This window comes from Crassostrea angulata, chromosome 1 (genome assembly GCF_025612915.1).
Source record: "Crassostrea angulata isolate pt1a10 chromosome 1, ASM2561291v2, whole genome shotgun sequence".
In the NCBI taxonomy this organism is placed as follows: Eukaryota; Metazoa; Mollusca; class Bivalvia; order Ostreida; family Ostreidae; genus Magallana; species Magallana angulata.
Genome location: NC_069111.1, coordinates 27,487,506 through 27,512,044, shown reverse-complemented (window position 1 = coordinate 27,512,044; position 24,539 = coordinate 27,487,506). Strand labels below are relative to the sequence as shown.

The 24,539-nt window shown below is 33.2% G+C and overlaps 1 protein-coding gene across 1 annotated transcript in view; it reads right to left on the bottom strand.

The window, feature by feature from the left end:
- Nucleotides 1–24,539, bottom strand: part of LOC128170792 (tyrosine-protein kinase JAK2-like) — a 91,981-nt gene that overhangs the window by 62,376 nt on the left and 5,066 nt on the right. Inside the window, exons 2-5 of the mRNA XM_052836560.1 lie at nucleotides 12,674–13,697; nucleotides 11,961–12,110; nucleotides 11,679–11,792; nucleotides 2,224–2,381 (exon numbers count right to left, since the gene is read on the bottom strand). Coding sequence (XP_052692520.1) covers nucleotides 2,224–2,381; nucleotides 11,679–11,792; nucleotides 11,961–12,110; nucleotides 12,674–13,624 — 1,373 coding nt within the window. The 5' untranslated portion in view covers nucleotides 13,625–13,697. The remainder of the gene's footprint in view (nucleotides 1–2,223; nucleotides 2,382–11,678; nucleotides 11,793–11,960; nucleotides 12,111–12,673; nucleotides 13,698–24,539) is intronic.

Genomic DNA, 24,539 nt, shown 5'->3' with positions numbered 1-24,539 from the left:
ACCCCCCATTGTGGCCCCCACCTACCTACAGGGGTAATTATTTTCACAAATTTGAATCTACACTATCTGAGGATGCATCCACACAAGTGTCAGCTTTCCTGGCTGATTAGTTTCTGAGAAGAAGATTTTTAAAGATTTACTCTATATATTCCTATGTAAAACTTCGACCCACCATTGTGGCCCTACCCTACCCCGGGGGGTCATCATTTTCAAAACTTTGAATTTACACTACCTGAGGATGGTTCCACACAAGTTTCAGCTTTCCTGGCTGATTAGTTTCTTAGAAGAAGATTTTTAAAGATTTACTCTATATATTTCTATGTAAAACTTCGACCCACCATTGTGGCCCCATCCTACCCCGGGGGTCATGATTTTCACAACTTTGAATCTACACTACCTGAGGATGCTTCCACACAAGTGTCAGCTTTCCTGGCCGATTAGTTTCTGAGAAGAAAATTTTTAAAGATTTACTTTATGTATTCATATGTTAAACTTCGATCCCCCATTGTGGCCCCATCCTACCCCCGGGGGTCATGATTTTCACAAATTTGAATCTACACTACCTGAGGATGGTTCCACACAAGTTTCAGCTTTCCTGGCAAATTAATTTCTGAGAAGAAGATTTTTAAAGATTTACTCTATATATTCATTTGTTAAACCTTTACCCCCATTGTCGCCCAACCCTCAGGTGAGCTAAAAAGGTTAAGTTTACAATACAATAAGTTGTTAAAGTTGGTTTCTGGAAGAACAGACTTTGAAAATTTTCTTAATAAATATTGACAAATTTTTTACTTTTTTAATCTTTAGTTTTTAAGATCTGCGTACAAACATAGAATTGTGAGCAAATCTCGGTATCTTGCTTATAATTCGAAGCTTAATTAACACTCAAATATGGTTAGTAAAAAAAAAATTGTAAACAATTAAACACAAGAAACATGCACTACATGACTGTATAACAAATAAAGAACACTATTTATTTTATCGAAATGAATCATAAATATACATGTATATGCCTACATATTTCCGTCAGCAATATCAAACCCTATTTAAACTGAATAAACTCGAGAAAATGCCGAGCATCTCAACAAAACCTATTGCAGTAATCTACCATTACGCAAAAGATAATGCCTATGCGAATTACCGATAGAATGAATTGTATTTCAGTACCCCTACATCAGATTTTGCTTAATTTGCGCAGGTAAACAGTTAACTGTTTGATTTACCGAAGTCTCTGTTTGATTTGTTACTTAAAAATCACGAAATACAGACGATAGTTTCCAGGTTACAAAGCATAAATAATGAAAACGAAACGAAAATCAGAACAAGCTAATACCAACGTCATGTGTGAAAACTGTCAACGCATTGAAATATTTAGCCTCAATTTACTTTTTTCCATTTACAAAAATCTGCACCAATATATTTTGCATGTTTCAAAATTTCCCTTCATACGCGAACTGTTGCACAACAAGCAAATTCATCATAGTCAGGTCGACCCTTTTTCGTATAATGTCATGGCTGCTTTAAACAAAGAACCTCGTTTCAGAAGTATGGAATACGAGTCATGGTAAAATGGGTATGCAAACCCGGGCCGTGGCAAAATAAAAGCCGGGGCAAATCGGCAATCGTCAATTCCAAATACGCATTATTTTGCAGCAATATTCACAGCGAATACAAATATACAAGTCCATCAAATATCCTGAAATTTTAATGAGATTGGCAGATTAATAACTGCCAATCTTTTGTTTTGCCCAGGCCAAGTCTTGCCTACCCATTTTACCGAATGCCGAACCCGAGGCTTTTAAACTGATTGAAACACGCCTTTCCTATATTATTATTTTTGTAATAACTCAGATTTGAAACAGAATTACCCCTTAATTTTTGCAATTTATATTTTCCTTCCCATAAGGATAATTTATGCTAAACTACGTTGAATTTGCCTCGGTGGTTCTTAAGAAGAAGATTTTTAAAAATGCACCCCCCTTTTTCTACAGTTTCAAGGTTTTCTCCGCTTTGAATACAGAGCAGACTTTTATTTCTGCAATTTATATTCGCCCTCCCATAAGGATGCTTTGTGCCAAATTTGGTTGAAATTGGAGCGGTTTTAGAGAAGAAGTTCAAAATGTAAAAAGTTTACAGACGGACAGACGGAAAGACGGAAGACGGACAAAATGTGATCAGAATAGCTCACTTGAGCTTTCAGCTCAGGTTAGCTAAAAAACTGACTCGATTGGTCCATGGCATTTAAGTCGGTTGATTTCCTGTAGTGATGGCAGCTCCATCTGCTGGGAGAGGTTCATATAATAGTCAGTAATGAGGCGATAATACCCATTGACACCAGAGACAAATGACTCTGCAACTGTCTTACTGTCAAACCTCAACACCTGATAAAAAAAATAATATATGAGTCATATAAATTTAAAACAAAACAAATATCAATAGTAATAAAAAGTAAATTTATTTCACAACTTCAAACAATAAATTTTTTTTGTTGGCAGTATATATATCATATTACATACAAAATAATACAAACTTCACAGCTAAGGTGTTGAAAATAATTGAAATTTAGTAATCTAATGATTTTTTTTTCTCTCCTTAGATATCAGTATCACATACGTCATATAAACCCCCAACTCGTGATTTCAACACCTAGTATTAATAAAGGAAATAAGTTTAGAGGAAAATAACAACAGGTCTGTGCTTTTAACTTGTCACACAAGTATAATTATACCCGAGTGACTTTGGTGCCCTTTAATAATAATTGTAACAGCTTTTCAGAGACTGATATATTTGGTAGCAACATATCATTTTACATGGTATGTAGTTTAACAATAACTGGATTTTAAAACAGCATTGATTGATTTATTTTTGAAGTTGTCTTTGTTATTAACTACTTTCAGGTAAATGCAGATAACTTGAATAACAATAGTGTATCTATACTACTATATTAAAATAATACTTGAATTTTTGGGCTTTAATACCGAGAAATCGGAAGAGTACTGTCTTTTGTTTTATATTTTTTAACATCATTGGTACTTGGAGATTACCAATTTGTTTTTATTTTTTATCAATCAAGCTTCGCTAATTAATAATAAACGAAAATTCCTTTAAAAAATCCGGAAATCATGTGGATTTTTCGGAATTTAGAATCTTGCGCATGTACATTACATGTACATTCACGCTAAATCACGGGAGGCTCTTTAGTTTATGTTTCACAATATCACATTTGCATGGATAAACTCAGAAACGGTAAAACAAATGCGTGTAAATTTTCATTGAAAATTTGTCATATTTTCTATTTATCAGAGGAAATACGGGAGATAACTCTAACTCGGTGCATTATGAGAGTTTCGAATGTCAACATGGTAAAAAAAAGTTGGTGAAGAAGTGTTGAATTTTTCAAAAATATGTCATTGAATTAAATTTTTAGATGAAAGGTATTTATAGCCTCAAAATGGTTTGTTATGAATAATCTAACTTTTATTTTCAATGCAGCTTCATTTTCTAACAATACGGTGTGTTGATGTATCTATTTCGTAAATTTCCAATATCACAATGCAATGTCAACCCGTGCACGTGTGATTTGTCTTCTCAACTGATGGCAGTTATTAAGACAATTTTACATTCCCTTATTAAGGTCTTTTGTTTTCAACAAAGTGGTATAATTAAGCCCCCAACTGCCTCATTCTGACCAAAAAAGGTAAAAGCAAGACATTCTGTATTATAGCTTCATTTTAATCTATTTCACAAATAATAGTTTGTGATTTTTAATAATTATGATTCTTCAGAAGAAATTATGACTTAAGTGTTGTTTTCTTCCCCCCCCCCCCAATTTTCTGGATGAAATCAATTCTTGTTTCATAACATTATAAACTAGCTACCTGTGCCATGTATTAAGTAAGATGCTATAACAATTCTCAATGCAAAGTATACACCGCAGTTTAAGCCTTTTTCACAACTGACACACAAGCACTTTCATTAAAATACTTTGTGATCGGAATTTTTTAGCTTCACATGAGCCCTCGCATTTGATGCATGCGTTAATTAGAAGCATTTTAACAAGAGCTTGGACTTTGGGTAGTTGGTGCCAAATAGCAATGTGACGTAGGCCTGTCTTTTTTAATTTAGGACACTCAGCCATTGCTTTTTGAAATCAACAAGATTTGTCTGGCTTATTTTGAGCTAAGACTACACAGTCGGTGTATATTTCATTTGAAACCAGCGTCATTTTTAACTTGTTTTGACGCAAAATAGATAGTTCTCTGACTGAAAGTCCAAGGCCTTGTTAAAATGCTTCTAGTTGTCACATCAAGTCTTCTTAAAAAAGTGGACATGCACAATATTCAGACGCAACCGAATGCCAAATTATTGCCTTGCAACACACAAACATTAGTATGAATGTTTTACAATGTTTTGTGTACTCGCAAGAGTGATGCAGGATTTTTAAAGGTCTTATGAATTGCAGCTGTCTATGCATTTGTTTTGCATCAGCTTCACCTTGGGAAATAGACTTGCTCTTGGGGAACTGGAATATTGCTGACTCCCTCAATGGTATACTTTAATTGTATACTATCTGGACAATGTAATATAATGCACGTAGATACTGTATAAATAACCATATATCCATTTTTTTTTCACCCTGGATATTCTTATGTTTATAATCAAGTCCCTTTTCTAACAGGATGATTTTATAGTCATATCACCTGTTGGGCATTGCAGTTCTCAAAAAAAAAAAAAAAACCACAATATGTCAAATGCTTGCATATACATGTAGGTAAAACAATATATTATAACATTATAGGTTTGGTTAATAGTTAAAATACTTTACCTTGTAAAATTGGATCCCCTATATCCCCCCCCCCTTTACTCCTCAAGATTTTGATTTTAAAGAATTTGAATCTATACATTATCATTATCTGAGGTTGTATTGAGTAATGTTACAGCTTTTCTAGGAAAATGGTTTAAGAAAAATATTTTTTAATAAAGATTTTTCTCTTTATATTCCAATTTAAATCTTTGCCCCCCCCCCCCCCCCCCCCCCAATTTGTGAACTCATCCCCAGGGGATCATGATTCGAAGAAACTTTAATCTACCCTACGAGGATGCTTCCACACAAATTTCGGATTTCCTGGCCTATTAGTTTTGGATAAGAAGATTTTTTCTATATATTCCTATGTAAAAATTTTACACCCCCCTCCCCCCCCCCCCAATCAAGATCTGAGCAAGATCTAAACAAACTTGAATCTATACCCTATCTGAGGATGCTTCCACACAAGTTTCAACTTTTCTGGCTGAATAGTTTCTGTGAAGAAGATTTTTAAAGATTTACTCTATATAAATGTATTCCTATATAAATGATTGACACCCCATTGTGGCCCCACTCCATCCCTAGGGTCATGATTTTCACAATTTCACAATCTTCACTACCTGAGGATGCTTTCACACAAGTTTCAGCTTTCCTGGCCAAATGGTTCTTGAGAAGAAGATTTTTGAAATTTTTAAAAAATAGTTCCTTATTATTTCCTCTTGTAAAAAGGCATGATCCTTAATTTTCACAGCTTTGAATCTCTTTGCCTAAGGGTGCTTTGTGCCAAGTTTGGTTGAAATTGGCCCTGTAGTTCTAGAGAAGATGTTGAAAATGTGAAAAGTTTACATAGACGGACAAATAAACAGACAGACAGACAACGGACAAAATGTGATCATAAAAGCTTACATTTGAGCTTTCAGCTCAGGTGGGCTAAAAAGTAAACAGTTCATCTGACTGTAAGTTTTATAATGAGGACAGGAATTAAGAGTTATTAAAGAAATAGACCAATGCCAAACTTTATTGCATGAAAAATGTTATAAGTACAAAATTTACTTCAGTGAAATATAAGTACAATGTACAAGTGTCAATTTTCAACTATTAAGCCTGATCATAATCAAATAAATTAATTGTTCAGTGCCAGTCTTAATTCTAAATGTATAATAATCTTGAATGCACTCAGGACTAAGCTGCCAAAGGCACCTAACTGGTAATCTTGTTAAAGCAATTAAAAATGATAAACAAGATTGTTTAATAGTCTACCCAAGTTATTGTTTCTGTCACTTTAGGCGATTTTTAGTGAAATTAAACATACCTATCAATTAAGTACAATTGAAATTGATAAAAAGGGAAATTAAAATTGCAAAATTTCTCATTGATACATGTACTATTCATCCGTTTTTACCCACAGAGAAACTCACAGAAACAAAAACAAATTTCTTACAGAAATTTGTTATGGGTAATGTTTACAGCTTTTCTCCATTTGGAAATACTTGAGACACCTGCACAATCAGTAATTATCATCTACCATGGAACTTTCATGTTGTTAGCAAATGCAAAATCCCCATACATGAAGACTTTTTATTTTTAGTCCTGTATTGAAACCTGACAAGTTAGTGGGGGCTTTTCAAAAGGGAAATCTTGGGATTTTTTCATATTATTAAATGAACATCGTTTGAACCCTGAGGTATTTATAAATATCAAATAACTTTAAGAAACTGTGCTGCAAAATCATCTCGGAACAGGGTATAGGACACTATTGCAGAATTAAACATTGCTTTGCGTTTATGATAATAATTTCTAAATCCAATTACTTGTAAAATGCATAAAAAATCTATCCAAAGTTATTTTTAATAATAAATTGTACACGTCACTGAAGAAAAAATCAGAATCAATTTAATGGTGAAAGCTAGACTGCTAGGTATTAAAGCTATTTATATACAAAAAGAATCAATGAAAGGTTGTAAGAATGTATGTATATATATATATATATATATATAAACTGCGCAGTTAGATTAAAGAAGTCAGCCAGTGAACAATATACCCTTCAGAGACATTAAATTGTGATAATTGAATAAGTTGAACTTTTTTTTTTATCAGAAGACATTTCTTTGTCTGTTCAAATATCTCTTCCTGCAACCTTTTCCTACTAAAAGTTTTAATTTAAAGGCTGCAATATCAGGAAACATTAGTCGCATAAAGCTTTAAACTCAAGACTATTAAACATTTTTATTGCTCATACTTGAGCTTTAAACTTTTTTCCTTCAACATATGGTTTATCATTGTATCATTCAAATCAGCATTCTCAGATAGCAATGAGAAGAAAATACAGTACACATAGATTATTAAGGCCTAAATAATCTTGGATTTAAATTTATGAAATTGTACATTCTCATTAAATAATATTTAATATGTAAAAAAAAATTATTATGAAAGCTAAAATTCTGCAGCTATTTGTAAATTGTTGTGATGATTACATATAGAATTTCAACATAAATTAAGGGTGATGTGCAGCCATCTTGTACATTTGAGGCAGGCTTGGGGCGAATTACATTGTAAAGTAATGCATTACATTACCATTACTTCATGAATTTGGGCATTAAATTACCATTACCATTACTTGATTTTCTTGAAGTAATGCATTACATTACCATTACATGGGTAAAGTAATGCATTACCATTACCATTACTTTGTTTTAAAAAAAGTAAAGCTAATAAAGAGTTTTTGCAAATGTTTCAAATATAAAACACTCTTTAACATATCTACAGGTTCATGCTCAGTATCAGGTTCAAATTCAATGACTATACAAGAGTCATTCTTTATTTGCAAAATATATAATCATCTTATGAACAACATATTACATAAGTAAAATGATATTTATAGACATTTGGCATGATACAATGTCAGATACGAAATAGAGACACAGAATTACATGCATAACAAAAAACAATTTATGGAAATAATGTTGCGGTTATTAAAAGCTGAAAAGAGATATTTCCCCAGATTACACAAATCTTAATAATTTTGGGCACTTAATTGTATTAATTCATAAACAGATGGGTTTTTTTCAGTTATATTTCGTAATATAATTTAATCGTATTTCTTTCTTCTGAAGACACTTTAAGACAAAAGATTGCTGTTGCACTTTATGATCGAAGTTTCAAAGGGTTCATCTTTTAACTGCATCCTGTTAGTTTGAAAATCTCCCCAGCTACACTTAATATATGTTTTACAGGAGCAGTCGAAGCTTGGACTGAAAAATTACTGTTTGACGATCTTTATCTTAGGATATATTAAGTGCAATAATAGAAAAAATACATGAATCTTGTATTTTCTATCAGTCCAAACTAATGTAGTGTACTTAATATACAAGAGAGAGAGAGAGAGAGAGAGAGAGAGAGAGAGAGAGAGAGAGAGAGAGAGAGAAGAGAAAATAAGTTAGTAAAATTATTTTCAAAAGGGTTATAATATTGGAAGTGATATTGATTTTCATCATGGATGGACAATGCATTCATTTTGCTTTTAAAGGTGCATGTCTGTCTCCTATTCTATTAGGACATAGCGAAGGGAAAGGGATTGGGGTGTTTAGCACTTCTTATAACAATAGATTGTTTTGATACTTGGATTATCCTGGGGGCATAGTGGGTTGTTGACACATTTCTTATTGAAGTGCAAACTGATTGGAGTAAATTGTTTAAATGATTAAAACCTCTTAATAACAACACTCTTAAAAATGTTATGAAATTGTGCTGTTAATTTTAGTAATATTAACAATTCAAAAATTAATTTTAAAAAATCTTTTTTAATAATACAATTAAAACATTTTTATCTCAAGAATTATTTTTTTCTTCTTTAAAAGTAAATTTAATCAAATTCAATTTCAATTATTCATTTATTCATCACATTTTTTTAAAGTGAACATGCATAGATAAGCATAGTAATGCAAAGTAATGCCATGTAATGCCAGCATTACACTAGGTTTTGGAAAGTAATGAATTACATTACCATTACTTGTAATGCTAATTTTGTGGCATTACACATTATTAGCATTACTTTGAAAACATGTAATGCATTACAATGCATTACCATTACATTTAGCATTACCCCAAGCCTGATTTGAGGATAAGAATGTAAACATTTGAAACAAAGTTGCACCAATTAAATTAGCAAAATTCAAACTTTTTCTCAACAAATGGTTGTAGAGAGGTCACCAATGAACCTCCTACATATTTTTTCAGAAGTTTTTAATCTTCAAAATAAGTCTGTTGCTGTGCAGTACTACAGCTGTTCTGAGTGATGAAAAAGGCATAGTCCTATTCTTGTATGAATACTTTTCAAACAAAATGGCATGTAGGACTTAATATTTATTGCTTTTATATCTTTTGGCAACATTTTTGGCAAGTTTCAAGCCAATTCAAGAAATGTTTACATTCTTATCTTCAAATGTACAAGATGGCCACACATCACCCTCAAAGTAACACCTAAAATTGTTGATATATAGAGAATGACAGCATTCACACAATGTTGTCATTCTTTTCTAGGAATAAAAAAAATCTGTACTTGTACTATCTAACTTAGTAATTCTGACATTTGAAGAGGTAAACAGTTCTCAAGTATTTCCTTCACAAGACAGTGGTCTTCTTAGGCTAGCTGACAGTTCACCATCACAAAATACAAATGCCCACTGGTTTTCAATGTTTGAAGTCAACGATAACTGTGGCCAAAATTTCAATAATCATTTAGCAGTTTGACAACAAAACCATGAACCTTTGTGATTCTATAAGAAAGCCTTTTTCCCAATTAATAAACAACCAAGTTCAATGGTTTTATAAAGGAAGTGACCATGATTGGTTGTTTCCCTGAAATTCACCTTAGGTTTAATCATCAGTATGCATGAACATATTGTTTGATATCATACAGTATTAAAAAAAGAAAAAACTCTTTTTTATGATCTTCCAGTCTTTCTTGAGATACAGTAATAATCTCATTGCCAATAGGTCATTATAGGGACAAGAGGTCCACGGCCCACACTACTCACCTGAGCAAAAATACCCACCTGAGACGAACAGGTAAATAGATGACTCAGGTGCTCAATATGAACAAAGGCAATCATCAGTACAAAGATTCAAGTGGGGGCAATGATCTAGCTGTTACTTTTTCATGGAAACTAAGAACTTGTTGTATTAAATATAAAGATTTTTATTATTGGATCCAAAAAAACTAAAAAATTGTTGTCTTAAATATAAAGATTTTTATTATAGAAAAAAAAAACATGCTGATAATTTCAATTAATTCAAACGCTTAAAAAATTTATCAGCACATGATAATCAAAGAGTATTCTACGTTAAAAGACCTCATTAACACCTGTTTGTATTTGGACATGACTGTTAATACAATTAATGAGAAAATTAATTTGAAAAAATTGAGTTCAATAGACTAAAATGATTTATAAAAAATCATTACAATATATGTATAGTTGAATTACAACAGACAAATTAAATATCATGAGAGACAAATACAGAGGGTTCGGCTTAATCTGATAGTCAATTTGTCAAAGAAAAATTATCACATTAAGCGATTATTGGATTAACCGATTTATCATTCTAGTGGTCTTTGATTTTGGATAGAATAGAATATAACTTGTTTCAACACATAATTTATCAATAGATTCTGTATGTCTATAGCTTGAAATGAATTATTTACCTTGCATTAGCAATGAAATAGCATTTTAGTCTTTTGTTTGTAAATGATAAAAAAAAAATGTTTTTCATTACAATCTGTCAGTGGCTGCCATTTTTGACAGGAAGTACCAAGAGGAATTTGCCCCTCTTTTCACTTGGAAAATTTAATTGAATTCTTTTTTCTGTTATATAACATGCTCCTATATAATTAATTATGCATGATAAAAAAATTATTTGAATTTCATTTTCTAAGTTTTCTATCTTGATGTAAATTTGAAAGTAATCAGAATTTCCTGAATGTCACATGCTTCTAAGCAAATCATTTTAGATTCAGAATTTCATGTTTAACTGATTCTTAATGGTGCAAGCCCTACATGAAATTAACATATACAATAGGTAAATAAACAAAGAGTAAAATGTGTAAGGTCAGTCCTGTGTGCGGTCATCCGGAAGAACTATTGATGTCGTTAGCTTTCATCTTACGAGGAAGGGAGCCACCTGTGTGCGTTGAAGTATAACTTATGCACTGTAGAGATCATATAACTGAACATATGACACATATTTTTTTCCATTCGATTATCAGAAAAAATATAAAAAGATAAATATAATTTATTTCGGTTGAACTCAGTGAATTAGAATAAAATTATTTTCTTTTGTGGAAACGCCAATAAGAGATAGGGGCAGGGCTTAAGGTTTTGTAGGTAAGTCGTGTTCGATATGTATTCATTCTGGTGTTCAAACTTTGCACGGGAAAGTTTAAAGTGTATGGTTGTGGTAATCAGTACTTGATAAGGTTCTTATTGAGTATACCGGTATTATGGTAATGTGCTCCTTAACCGCTATCAGATTAAGTGGAACCCTCCGTATTATATTTAAAACCAGTTTCTTCATGATTTAATATATCTATCAACAGTTACAGTATGTATACACTCAAACTTTCCAGTTACACAAATTGTTTTACAAAAAAAATGGTTAGATGATAAGTCTCACATGACTGCACAAGACTTAGAAATAGATTGTCACTGTTTACTGATTTAATCACCTTGTGTGAAATTCAAATCGGACCTAAAAACTGACATTTAAGAAGGCACGTACCAATTACACAACCAAATTGAAATTTTCCCATAAAAAGTGATCCCCCCCAAAAAAAGAAATGATGTCTGTATAGAGCTTGCTCATGGAATGATGGGCTTACCTCTGGGCAACCATTGGATCTGTCCAAATGAACATTCCATGACAGTTTCTTCTGATCTGCATGATTAGGTGTTATATGTATAGAGCGGAAATCATCAATTGAAGAAAAGAACTCCTGGGTAGAAAGAAAAAAAACAAACAAACCAAATAAAAAATCAATTCAACCACCATTTTGTTTATTACTGTTGTTTGTAATGAATATTTTGGTGAAGTGTTATTTTCACAGGTCTTCGTACAGGTAACGTTACATTTTTAGAGGACAATAAGCATCAGTTGTTCTTACATTGTCAATAAACAGGCCTTTGTACTGGGTGTTGCCATTTTCCTCGTGCTGCTGTACGTCCAGGGTGATGTGAACCGGTCGCAGACTTCCTGATACCTTCTTAGCCTCGTACCGCTCTACTCCGTAACTCTGCACCTCATTCAGAACATCCTGTTATATCATAAATATGTACAGATAACTACATTCCTGTACAAAGTTCTTTAACATAGTTTTCACTGTATCAAATAACGAGAAGAAGAGTATATTTTGAAATCAAAGTAATTTTATGGACTGCATGTATATAAAAAATTAATGTACAAATAGTCAAGAGCCACAGATCTAAAACTGGTTTTTTTTAGTGTGTTGCTATATGTACTAAAACAAAGACAGATTAGACCAAAAAAAATTTAAATTAAATCTTTGATGGATGCCTATATGTAACATATTCAATGTTAATGTTTTTCCGTCTCTTGGAAAGCACAAGAAGTCGCGATTGATTTGTTCATTGTGTTCTTTTGTTAATTCGTACATAAAATAAGAGTTATAGATACTTGATAATATCAGAGATCTTGAGATATAATTCTAACATACCTTTGGAAAAGAGTAGGGTTTGACCTATTACAATGCTTGACAAGTTGCAAGAGTGGATGAATATCTTTAGTCCATAAAGAATTTTCAAAAAATTCTACTAATACTTGTGATGTATAAGCTTTAACAGCCATACAATATCTGACCTTGATATATCCAATCAATAGTTCCTCCACTTTAGTATTGCTGTGCTGAGCCAAGAATTCTTCCGTTTTCGTTTTCATATTTTTTCTCAATTGGTAGCCTCTCCAGAGCCTCACAACAAGATGGGATGGCAGGAAAGCTTCTAGTTTCTGTTTGTTAAGGATATCCTGACAGTCTTTTTCCTCCATTTTACTTGCAATGACAATGCTGAGAACAGCATAACCTCTGGCTTTAGCCTCATTCTTTATGTCCTGTTCATAGATATCACTCAGTCGGCTTTTCACAAAATCATCTTTACACTGAAGGTAGAGATATTTCAAGATTTCGGGCCCAAGGGCAGGCAAGTTGTGTAGGAACTTTCTCCCAGGAACAAAACGAATTCTCAGAAAGAAAGTGTTTTTCCCACCAGCTGTTGGCGAGTTCAAAATGTGCCTTTTCAACTCCTCAATGGTGATACAAGGGTTCACCCACAACATTTTGGGTATCTGTTTCTTGTCAATGGAAGCCAATCCAAAAAGCTGAACAGCTGCAGGTCCCATCTTTGGGAAATAGCGTTTTAACAGCTGAATACACAAGTCCTCTACAACTGTCGGGTTGTCTTTCGAGTCCACATTATACACTGTGCCATCATGCAGCTCTACCTGAAGGCATACCCCAGAAGTGGATTGGACAGACACCGATGACAAAATATTCTGGACTGGCTGACTGTCAAGATCTGCACTAGTTATGGGAGGGGCTAGTCTCTCCTCTCTTGGGGAGGAAGAGGAGGAGGAGGTTGAGGGGCCATTGACTGTAGTGGAGGTCAAGTTGGTTACCTGTGTGTGAGTGGAGGACACAGAATCCGGGCCGGTCTCGGCCGAACCTCCTGGAACAAGTTCAATGTGGGAGTTTGCAGAGTTCGTATTTGCACTGGCATCGCTGTTGATCAACTGAGTTTTTGACATATTTGACATAGTTGCACTCTGTTTTAAACTGTCATATTTCGGATCACTTTCATTTGCACAGTAAAGGGTTGCAATCTTTCATCTGAAATATGAAGAAAAAAATATTTCCTTTTACAGTCATTATATGCATATGGTAAATAAGGAAGGAATAGATTGACAAGAAAATGTGATGCTTTATTTATATATAGCTACAGCTCTAAATATTGGAGAGTGGCCAATTATTAACTACAAGGGTTGAAGTAATGTCACACTATGCACCGCGCTTCTCACTTGCACTGTATTGTGTAAAATGATGCATCAAAATTGTCCACATCAAAATTCTAATTCGAATTAAAATTTTGATTAAATCTCATTGAACAGATATCAAGATGTTGATGTTTATAGCATAATAAATATGCGACATTGCCGTGTCATAAATTTACGTCTTTTTAAATTGTGTATTTATGAATAAATTACATACTTCAAAATTTGAAAAAAAGCCCCAAACAACACAATATTTTGAATCAGATATATAACATAGACATTTTCTAACTGTTTAAAAAAAAAAAAGGGAATGTTACTGTCCATTTCGGATATCTATACAATGCCTTTTGTCTCTATATCAAGGAATAAAAAGGCTGGCCATGTGAATAGTGATACGATGCATTTTTTAGTTCGATGGATAGAAATCACTAGAAAATGTACTGGAAACGAAAAATCGACCTAAAATTGAGAGTGGGTGCACAAGGCACCCTTAACGTGGTTTTAATATCTAATAAAAGCATATGACATGTTTATAAATAAATTAGATAGACAGGAGCTCTGAAGGAAAGTTAAAGCTACTGTAGGTTCTTAGGTAATGAGCTATATCATAAAGCTACGTTAATGACTTCCTAAAGAGACCTTGACAAACTGATCGCACATTAAATAATCCAATATACTAATCGATTGATTACAAAAAGAGTAATTAGTTACTTTATAAAAAATGATAAAAAAAATGTAAAATAGGGCATCGTGGCCAATGTTAATAGAGTTATAAATTACAAAATTCTACCAGAACGCCAAAGATCTAGAAATGACGTTGCTTACGTGTGGCGACTATTCTTACCTCAGGCTCTACAAAATATATTATCTTCAGGAAAATTTATCATAATGCATTAGAATTTTCAAATCTGAATTGAAATAGGTGGATATCTAACAGCACGAATTTTTGTCACTTTACGTCGATTTTTCACGATTTTATCGCATCTGTGACATTACTTTTGGATCAAACATATCAAACAATTAACAAATCATGATACAATACAATGCATTAACTCTGTAATTTCCAAAAGAAGAAGATTAGAATTTTAGCTTGAGAATCTTAAAACTACTATTTGGTCAAGTCATATTAAATATAAAACTAAATTATCACATGTTTATCTTATATTTAATATATGGTGGATATCACTCATGGGATAAATTTTTGATATTCCACTATGTGTTCTTACGCCACGTGATGTCCTAATTAAACATTATGTAGCTTTAGGCAGATTAATGACGTAAAATTGAAAAATTAACAAAATAATTCAGCTGAAAAGCATAGAGTTATAAATGAGCAGCTTTTAATGCTGTTTCAATTTTTTTATACATTGATAAAAATATACTAAAAAATGAAATGTTTGTTGGTTAATAATCTTCAAGGAACTTTTTTCCATGCGTAAAGTTGTTGATGTCCTGTAGTGAATGTGTTGTGCGGCTCACAATTATAATGTTTACAGAAAGAGTGAGGTTTAACTTGTGATAAAACATGTGATAAATAGAATCTCTCATGATTTGCGATGGTATATGATTTTTATCCAACTCGTGTGTTTTCTATCCCCTCGCCAAGGCTCGGGGATTGAATATACACAACTCATTTGATACCATTGCAAATCATGAGAAATCCTATATTTAATATGTAAAGCAAATATTAAGCTTTGTGTAATAAATGAATGTGCAATAAATTATTAAGTAACTAATGAAAAATCAATAATTAAACGCCAGTCAGTTCAAACTACCGTAAATTCTTTATTCTACGCGAGTACTTACTTCTGCGATTCCGCTGTTTTGCATCAAATAGCAAGAATAAAAAATTGCAAGAACCAATTTTTTGTCATGATTTCATACAGCTCAAAACTGTTTGAAAAAAAAGAGCGAGATTTTAATAATTCCTTGAGACCTGCTTAATGGGATCCTCAAGATTAATGAGGAATTAATAGTATGTCATACACACAGCATACTTAGTATATCTTTTACAATATTTGTCTATAGCTATTTGTTATCACAGATCATATTGTACTTCAACTTCAATATCTTTTAGTATTCAGTCAGTTCTATGAATGTCAACTGTAGAAATCAATGCAAAATGCATTTCTGTTTATTTTAACTATATGCTAAACAAAAGGAATTTGAAAATCAGCCAAAATTAGGTTTTTCAACTCACAATATTCATGTACATTAAAGCTGGTCAATTTACTTCAAATGCAAATGCACTGATGATTACTGGTGCACAGAAACTGAGTGCCTGAAAACAAGGCAATTACATGGGTAAATATTTTTATTAAGTCTAATTGCCTAAAAATAATAATTAACATATACTGCATAAACTGAAAATTAATGGACTCCGTGCAGCTCTGACAGGAAGATGTACAGCTTAATTAGATAAGGTTCAAAAAAAGATAAAATACTGTGAAAATGTGACAGTGAAATTTGGTTTATTGCCATTGTCTATTATTAGATTGAGTTAGGTTTGCAATTAATGGGCTTACACAATAAGGATTTTGCACAGCTTTGCACTAATTGTGAAGATCTGCATTTTAATAAGATTACATGTGGTTTGAACACTGTTTTAAGTTTTGAATGATTGCTAGATGTTGGAATAGAAATAAATGAAAATCAATCCACTGCAATATTGTTACTGCAACAAAACGGACAGAATATGGTCTGTTCGGCTAGTGACCTTAACTGACAATGACATACAAAAATCAAAGTACTGAAGTACTGACGGGAGTTGATTTTATCGATTATCATTTATTCAAAATCAACGATATGTGATTTTGCATGGCAAGTAGTATCAGTAATCGAAATATTTCTGAAAAATTGAATGGATCCAGGCAAGACTGAACTCTTGTCTTGTTCAACCAAACGCTCGGCTGTTTCCGTTTATCTCCGACAAGCAAGAGAGACTCGGAAACAGCCAAGCGTCTGGTTGAACGAGACTACATTGAACTCTAGCGTAGGAATACATACGACTTTAAAAAATATCTCAACTGTTTGTACAATTTAAAATCTTATCATTTTCATGGTATAAATAAATAAGTTTTCTTGAAAAAATGCTTCAGAATACATAGCATCGAATTAATCAATTATTTTCAAGAACTAAGTGTTGTCAGCGGTATTGATTTGTGCTAAGGTCCAAACACTGTTTCACTTTCGCTTTGCCCGAGTGAGTGCATAGGAGAGTTGATTAAAAACAACTCCCAAAAACCATAGTAACAAAGTATTATCAGGGACGTATATACTAACGGGATTAGCAACAACCGCAAGTCTCGCGATTTCTCGCACCAACCTATTCATACGAAATTTAAATCTCGCGAGATGTAAAATGGCCGATTCAGCGATGTAAACAAAAGATGTCAAAACTTTGACTCGCCGGTTTCTGCAAGTAAGTTTAATATTTTTATATTTTTGAAAGTCGGATAAATACTTAAACAGATTAAATATCAATTTTTAATGTTTATATGTCTTACGAACGATTCAAAATGATAATTATTTTAATGACCAAATCATTCATTGTAGGATAATTTTAAGTTTTAATTATGTTTTAAAAGGACATAGATAATAAACATTATCTCGATTTTATAAACTACTGGTGTTTGTTGTTAAAATGTAGTTAGGCACCTGGTACTGTACGTCGTTTTTACACCTTTCTATTGTTTTGATAACACTTAATGATGAGCCCATGAAGATGTGAGGGTACTGGGGTATATAATGATGGTGTACTGGGGTATAATGGGACGTCCCTAATTAAACAAGAGGCCCATGGGCCACATCGCTCACCTGAGGAACAATAGGTATGATAAAATCAGCTTAATGGAGTCATAATACAAACTATCTGGACAATGTACAATAATACATGTAGATCCCGTATAAATAAAATCCATTTTCCCCTGGATATTCTTATGTTTATAATCATTAGTCCCTTTTCTAACAGGACAATTTTATAGTCATATCATATGTTGAGTATTGCAGTTCTCAAAAAGATCCTTAACAATTGTTTATATATGGGATATAAACGTACATAAACTCTGAACCTTCTTGTGAGGCCAAAGAATTGTCCTGGGGCCAAAGTCTTAACAATTATAAAGAATCATCTGGCTGATTAGTTTCTGAGAAGAAGATTTTTAAAGATTTACCATATATATTCCTTTGTTAAACTTTGAACCCCCATTGTGGCCCCACCCTACCCCTGGGGATCATGATTTTCACAACTTTGAATTTACACTACCTGAGGACGCTTCCACACAAGTTTAAGCTTTCCTAGCTGATTAGTTTCTGAGAAAAAGATTTTTAAAGATTTACCATATATATTCCTATGTAAAACTTTGACCTTCCATTGTGGCCCCACCCTACCCCCGGGGGTCATGATTTTCACAACTATGAATCTACACTACCTGATGATGCTTCCACACAAGTGTCAGCTTTACTGGCTGATTAGTTTCTGAGAAGAAGATTTTTAAAGATTTACTCTATATATTCCTATGTAAAACTTCGATCCCCCATTGTGGCCCCACCCTACCCCCGGGGGTCATGATTTTCACAACTTTGAATCTACACTACCTGAGGATGCTTCCACACAAGTGTCAGCTTTCCTGGCTGATTAGTTTCTGAGAAGAAGATTTTTAAAGATTTACTCTATATATTCCTATGTAATAAAACTTCGACACCTCATTGTGGCCCCACCCTACCCCTGGGGATCATGAACTTCACAACTATGAATTAACACTACCTGAGGATGCTTCCACACAAGTTTCAGCTTTCCTGGTCTTATGGTTCATGAGAAGAAGATTTTTAAAGATTTACTCTATATATTCCTATGTTAAATTTCGACCCCCAATTGTGGCCCCACCCTACCCCCGGGGGTCATGATTTTCACAAATTAGAATTTACACTACCTGAGGATGCTTCCACACAAGTTTCAGCTTTCCTGGTCTTATGGTTCAGGAGAAGAAGATTTTTAAAAATTTACTCTATATATTCCTATGTAAAACTTTGACCCCCCATTGTGGCCCCACCCTACCCTCAAGGGTCATGATTTTCACAAATTAGAATTTACACTACCTAAGGATGCTTCCACACAAGTTTCAGCTTTCCTGGTCTTATGGTTCATGAGAAGAAGATTTTTAAAGATTTACCCTATATATTCCTATGTTAAATTTCGACCCCCCATTGTGGCCCCACCCTACCCCCGGGGGTCATGATTTTCACAAATTAGAATTTACACTACCTGAGGATGCTTCCACACAAGTTTCAGCTTTCCTGGTCTTATGGTTCATGAGAAGAAGATTTTCAAAGATTTACTCTGTATATTCCTATGTAAAACTTCGACCCCCCATTGTGGCCCCACCCTACCCCCGGGGGTCATGATTTTCACAAATTAAAATCTACACTACCAGAGGATCCTTCCACACAAGTTTCAGCTTTCCTGGTCTTATGGTTCATGAGAAGAAGATTTTTGAAAATTTCTCGAAAATTTTCATAAATTCCTAATTATCTCCCTTTGCAAAAGGGCGTGATCCTTAATTTTCACAAATTTAAATCCCCTAAGGCTAAGGATGCTTTGTGCCAAGTTTGGTTGAAATTGGCCCAGTGGTTCTTGAGAAGATGTTGAAAATGTGAAAAGTTTACAGACAGACGGACAGACGGACGGACAGACAGACAGACGGACGACAGACAAAATGTGATCAGAATAGCTCACTTGAGCTTTCAGCTCGGTGAGCTAAAAATAGGAGGGGGGGGGGGGGGGGGGTAATTGAAAGTAACGGGAGATCCCATTAAAAATACAGTATTGTACACCATTTTACAATCATCATTCCACCTGCCAACCTGTGTTAAATATTGATAAGTGCAATGTCTAAGGAAGATTTCTTGTGTTGGGACAATGACATTGATTTCGATGAACTTTTAGGGGAGTATACATACCATGAAGAGATGACCAGCCACCAAAAGAAGAACACAGTTACCAGTGCCCTGACTGTAAGAAGATCTTGAAATCCATATCTGGTTTTCGGGGACACATGACCAGGCAGCACAAGAAAAGCAAAACATCAAAACCATGCAAATTCAGCATTCAATGGCATATATATGAATATTAAAGTCTGAAAAAAAAGTTGTTTTTTTTTTAAACTTTTTAAAACTTGGACGACAACAAGTTTTGACTTGAGTTAAAGACTGGTCAATGATTCTTGGGCCATACAGTTGCTGCTGATTTCTTGATTTAATAATATATCAAAATTATCTCATCTAAAAACCTCCTTTTTGAATGAAAAGAGAAAAATAAATGCACACATTTATTCAACAAAGAAACAAGTCAGGTTCCAAATGAAAAAGTGATTTTCTTGAAGTTTGATTAGGGGGGTTTCACTTTCCTCTGCAGATACAGTCAAACTTTCAGACACAAGAAAATCAGCAGTCACATTCTCAACAGGCACAGTTTCAGTTGACAAAATAATGTCAGTGGTGATCTGTCCTGTAGAACAACAGTGGTCCATGGTCTGGGATGAATAGTCTTGGTCCAGAGGTTGGGCTGAGAGTGCACTATAATCGTGGTCTGAGGGTTGGGCTGCTTGAGATAAATAGTCATGGTCCACATGAGGTTCTGCTGTAGTACTCTCAGAGAATATGGAGTCGCAATTATCGGACACGCTTTGACTTCGATGTCTCTTGGAATGGTACTTTTTCCTTTGACCAATGGAACCACTTCTACGTTTGAGACGAGGCATTTCTCTGCAATAAATAATATCCATATTAAAAATTTGAAAAACAAATTTTCATCAAACACATAAATGTGCATCTTTACTTTTTTTTTAATACATCTTAAATTGCATGCATTATATTCTTCAGATAAAATAACAAACATGTCGACATAATGAGTAATATTGTCCGTTATTTTTTAAAACAAACATCATTTAAGGCATAAACAGCCACCACAGATACAATTTAAAAATATATTTAAGCATTGTAAATCAAATTTATATTCAATGGTGTAAATCATTTTGCAGAAAAGTTTGATTCACATTCGACAACATATGTGCAAGTTTTGGTTATGAAAAAAAAATTCTACAATAATTTTCTGTATTATATATAAATCTTGCCCTTTTCATAACTTTGATCTATCATTTAATACAAAAAGTACCAGTTTTAATTCATTAATTTACGTGAATTTTGAAAAATAAATACCATATGTTTTCTTCATTAAAATAAAATATTCCTGTATTTTGAAGTACAATAAAAAAAATTCTACAATAACCATCCATATGATATATGAAACTTGCCCTTTTCATAACTTAGATCTATCATTTAATACCAAAAATACCAGTTTTGATTCATTAATTTACGAGAATTTTGAAAAATAAATGAGATGTTTTCTTCATTAAAATAAAATATTCCTGTATTTTGAAGTACAATAAAAAAAAATCTACAATAACCATCCATATGATATATGAAACTTGCCCTTTTCATAACTTAGATCTATCATTAAGGTCTTCCGTTTCCAACGGAAGACCTTTCTATTATTGTGCGGGAAAAAAATTAAGATTATTCTTATTTTTCTTTTTTTTTTTTTGTTTCCTAGACGCGAACTTTGAGGCTTCATATCTTGCTCATTTCTGAACGGTTTTTGCTCAAATTTTTAGGGCTAATGTACTTTACAAAACACTATCTTAAGCAATTCATAAAATGTAGAATTCCCTTTCCGTTAAAGAGTTATTCCCCTTTTAAATTTTTTTAGGGCCTTTTGTTTCCAGACAAAGGCTCCGAGACTATGATAGCAGGGAATGGGAATTTAACGAATTTGAATAACAGAGACATAGTAGTTGTGCACATCTGTTTTTGTTTTTAGATTACGTTTTTTATTTAGGAAAAGGTAGGGGGTCAAAAAACAGGATTCAAAAAAGTGCAAAAATTTAGACATGTTTTCCTTTATATCTTTTAAACGAAAAACATTTTGTTAAGACATGTAGAATAAAAGTTGTGCAAAATATCAAGGGCTTTAATTTGACACCAATAAAAAGGGGCTGGCCCCTTAAATTAAGGGCCAATGGCCCCTAAAAAATTTTGCTTAATAACTCAAAAACGGTTAGGATTTTGATATGGCTGTCGCTGGAAAAGTTGTTTGTTGGGATCTCATAAAGGTCGTTACAATGTTATTTTGTATGAGATTTGTGTAGTATGAGTGTAAAATGCTTTACATGTTAACATGTACCTGTTTTCATTTGACAAGTTAACGAAAGTCTTTGCGCGTACAACTGGCATAAAGTTACCGCAGAAAGTATGCTGGTTTATAAAACGGCATTAATTCATAAGAATTTTTTTTTTTTTTAGAATACGTGCTTTATTTTAGGAGTTTAAGTCAATGTTGTTAAGTTCCTATAATGCACAATCCTTAAAAACTGGATTTGGGAAACAAATCATTGTTTTTCTTTTCTAGTAAACCACAAAATATGGGATGAAAAAAAAAATCTATGCATTACATTTTAGTTATTAACTCCATGCATTTAAAATCTACCTTGAATCAGAGCTGTGTGTGTGTGTACGATTACGTAAGCTCTCCCTCGCCCGCGGCCGAGAAAATCGGTCACCATGGTCGCGGCTGGACTACCTAGCGGTCAGCGGTTATCTAATACACGAGAATTGCGTCTCTCATATCCGCAAACTCAAGAATTGTTTTCGTTTTGATTACACATATTTTTTTTATGGATTAAACGATTGGGTGTCAATTAAGAAATCGTTCATTTAATTAATAAAGGAATGTCATTTTCAATCTAAAGCAATAATTGACATAGATCAATTGTGGGTTTTTAAGTTTAAAATAAATAACTTTTATTTGATAGAGTAAGGTCATTATACTGCAATCTTTTCAAAGCTTCCTGGGTTCTGAGCTGTGCGGGTTTGTGCGTTGTACCTTTACGTAATCTATCGTTCGCCCACGGCCGAGGATCTCAGCCACGGCTGCACTACATAGCAGTTATTTAATACACAAGATTCGCACACCGAGACGCACACTTCCATGCATATGAACGTGTTTAAGTTAATATAGCCGTAAATACAAGAACTGTTTTAATTTTATGTTATCAAAGTTTGTCCATTTTGTATTTATTTAATTAAATTTGAGTGTAAATGAATATTAATGAACGATATTACTCCAAATCGGAAACACCGTCAGACATAAATTAATGGTTGGTTTGTTTATGTAAAATATTTTATAAACTGTACAAATAATGCTTTAAATCAACAACAACAACACCTAAATATTAAACATTTAAATGATGATCATCCATCGCACATGGCTGAGGAGATCCGGCGCGAGTAGACAAGTGATCCGCGGTCGCTTCGTGATCTTCTACATGTACCTTATCACGCGTTCATGTTTCATATTTTGCACGGACACAACTATATTTTATTATGTTTTCAACTATTATATTGGTTTAAGGTGAAAAGATAAATTTATTTTACTTGTACAGTTGATTAAGCATTGATGTATACGATAGCGTACAAGGTAGTTTAAAAATCAAATCAAATTATAATCAAAGTTCCATGTTACATGTTTGCGGTAGGAGCTAGCACGATAAAAGAATGTCCTGAGTTGAGGTATCTGATGATTATTTAAAAGAATATTCACATGAGTTTTAAACACTTTAAATTAGATTCTATCGGTCACATATTAATCACTTCTGTAGTTTTTCTACATGTTCGTTTCATTGTGGAAGCGAACTCATTGCTGCCCCCCCCCCCCCCTCCTCCCGCCCCGCTGACAGGAGCTCGCGTTGTATCTTTTTTTTTTTTTTGATTGGCGAAACGATATCAAGATCTGTCGAAAATCATTTTTGGTGGCTTCTTCTTATGTGTAACATTTGGTTTCACTTTCCCACCCGTTTGTTTATTCGGTCAGTCTGTGTTAATTCAACCGCCACCTGCGACCGAGAATCTTGTGTCGCTTCAGCGCACACAGCTCAGAACATATATAGCCCCGGGTCATTAATTGTTATGATAATTGAGTAACAATTGGAATGGTGCTTTTACTACATAAAAAAATAAATAAAAAAATCATCCAGAAAAAATGTTACCGTAACTCAACAGTCAATACCAAAAATAAAATCCGCATGATTACAAACTGAAATCGGGTTTTCAGTATTCGGCGGGATTTGATTTTTCTTCTAACATTAGTATTTTTATTGGTTTCAGAGAATACGATGTAAAAATACAAACAGTAAATAAATCTGATATTATTTACATTGATAATGTTGAAAAATATTTAAAATTAAATTAGTCACATTCGTTAGAAAACAATGTTATACAAACATCCGTTAATTTTTTTCCTATGTCGTATCATTCGCGTAATTAAATATGTTTTGTACATATCCATGCACCTCAGAAAAATTCAAATGATTAAACAAAAAAGAAAGTTGTAATTACTATTTCGGATTTTTTTTCCAAAGTAATTTAACATTGTATTGAAAAGAACAAGAAATAAAAATGATTTAATTTTTTTACCCAATCCTAGTATATATTACCGGCGCTCCTTACATGTACACGTATAACGGCGTACAGTGTATAGATTATCATGATCTATTTGAATTAAGTACCATACGTAAAGATTCCTATAATAATTAATTGCATGACTGTGTACATTGTAGGCAGATCCCTG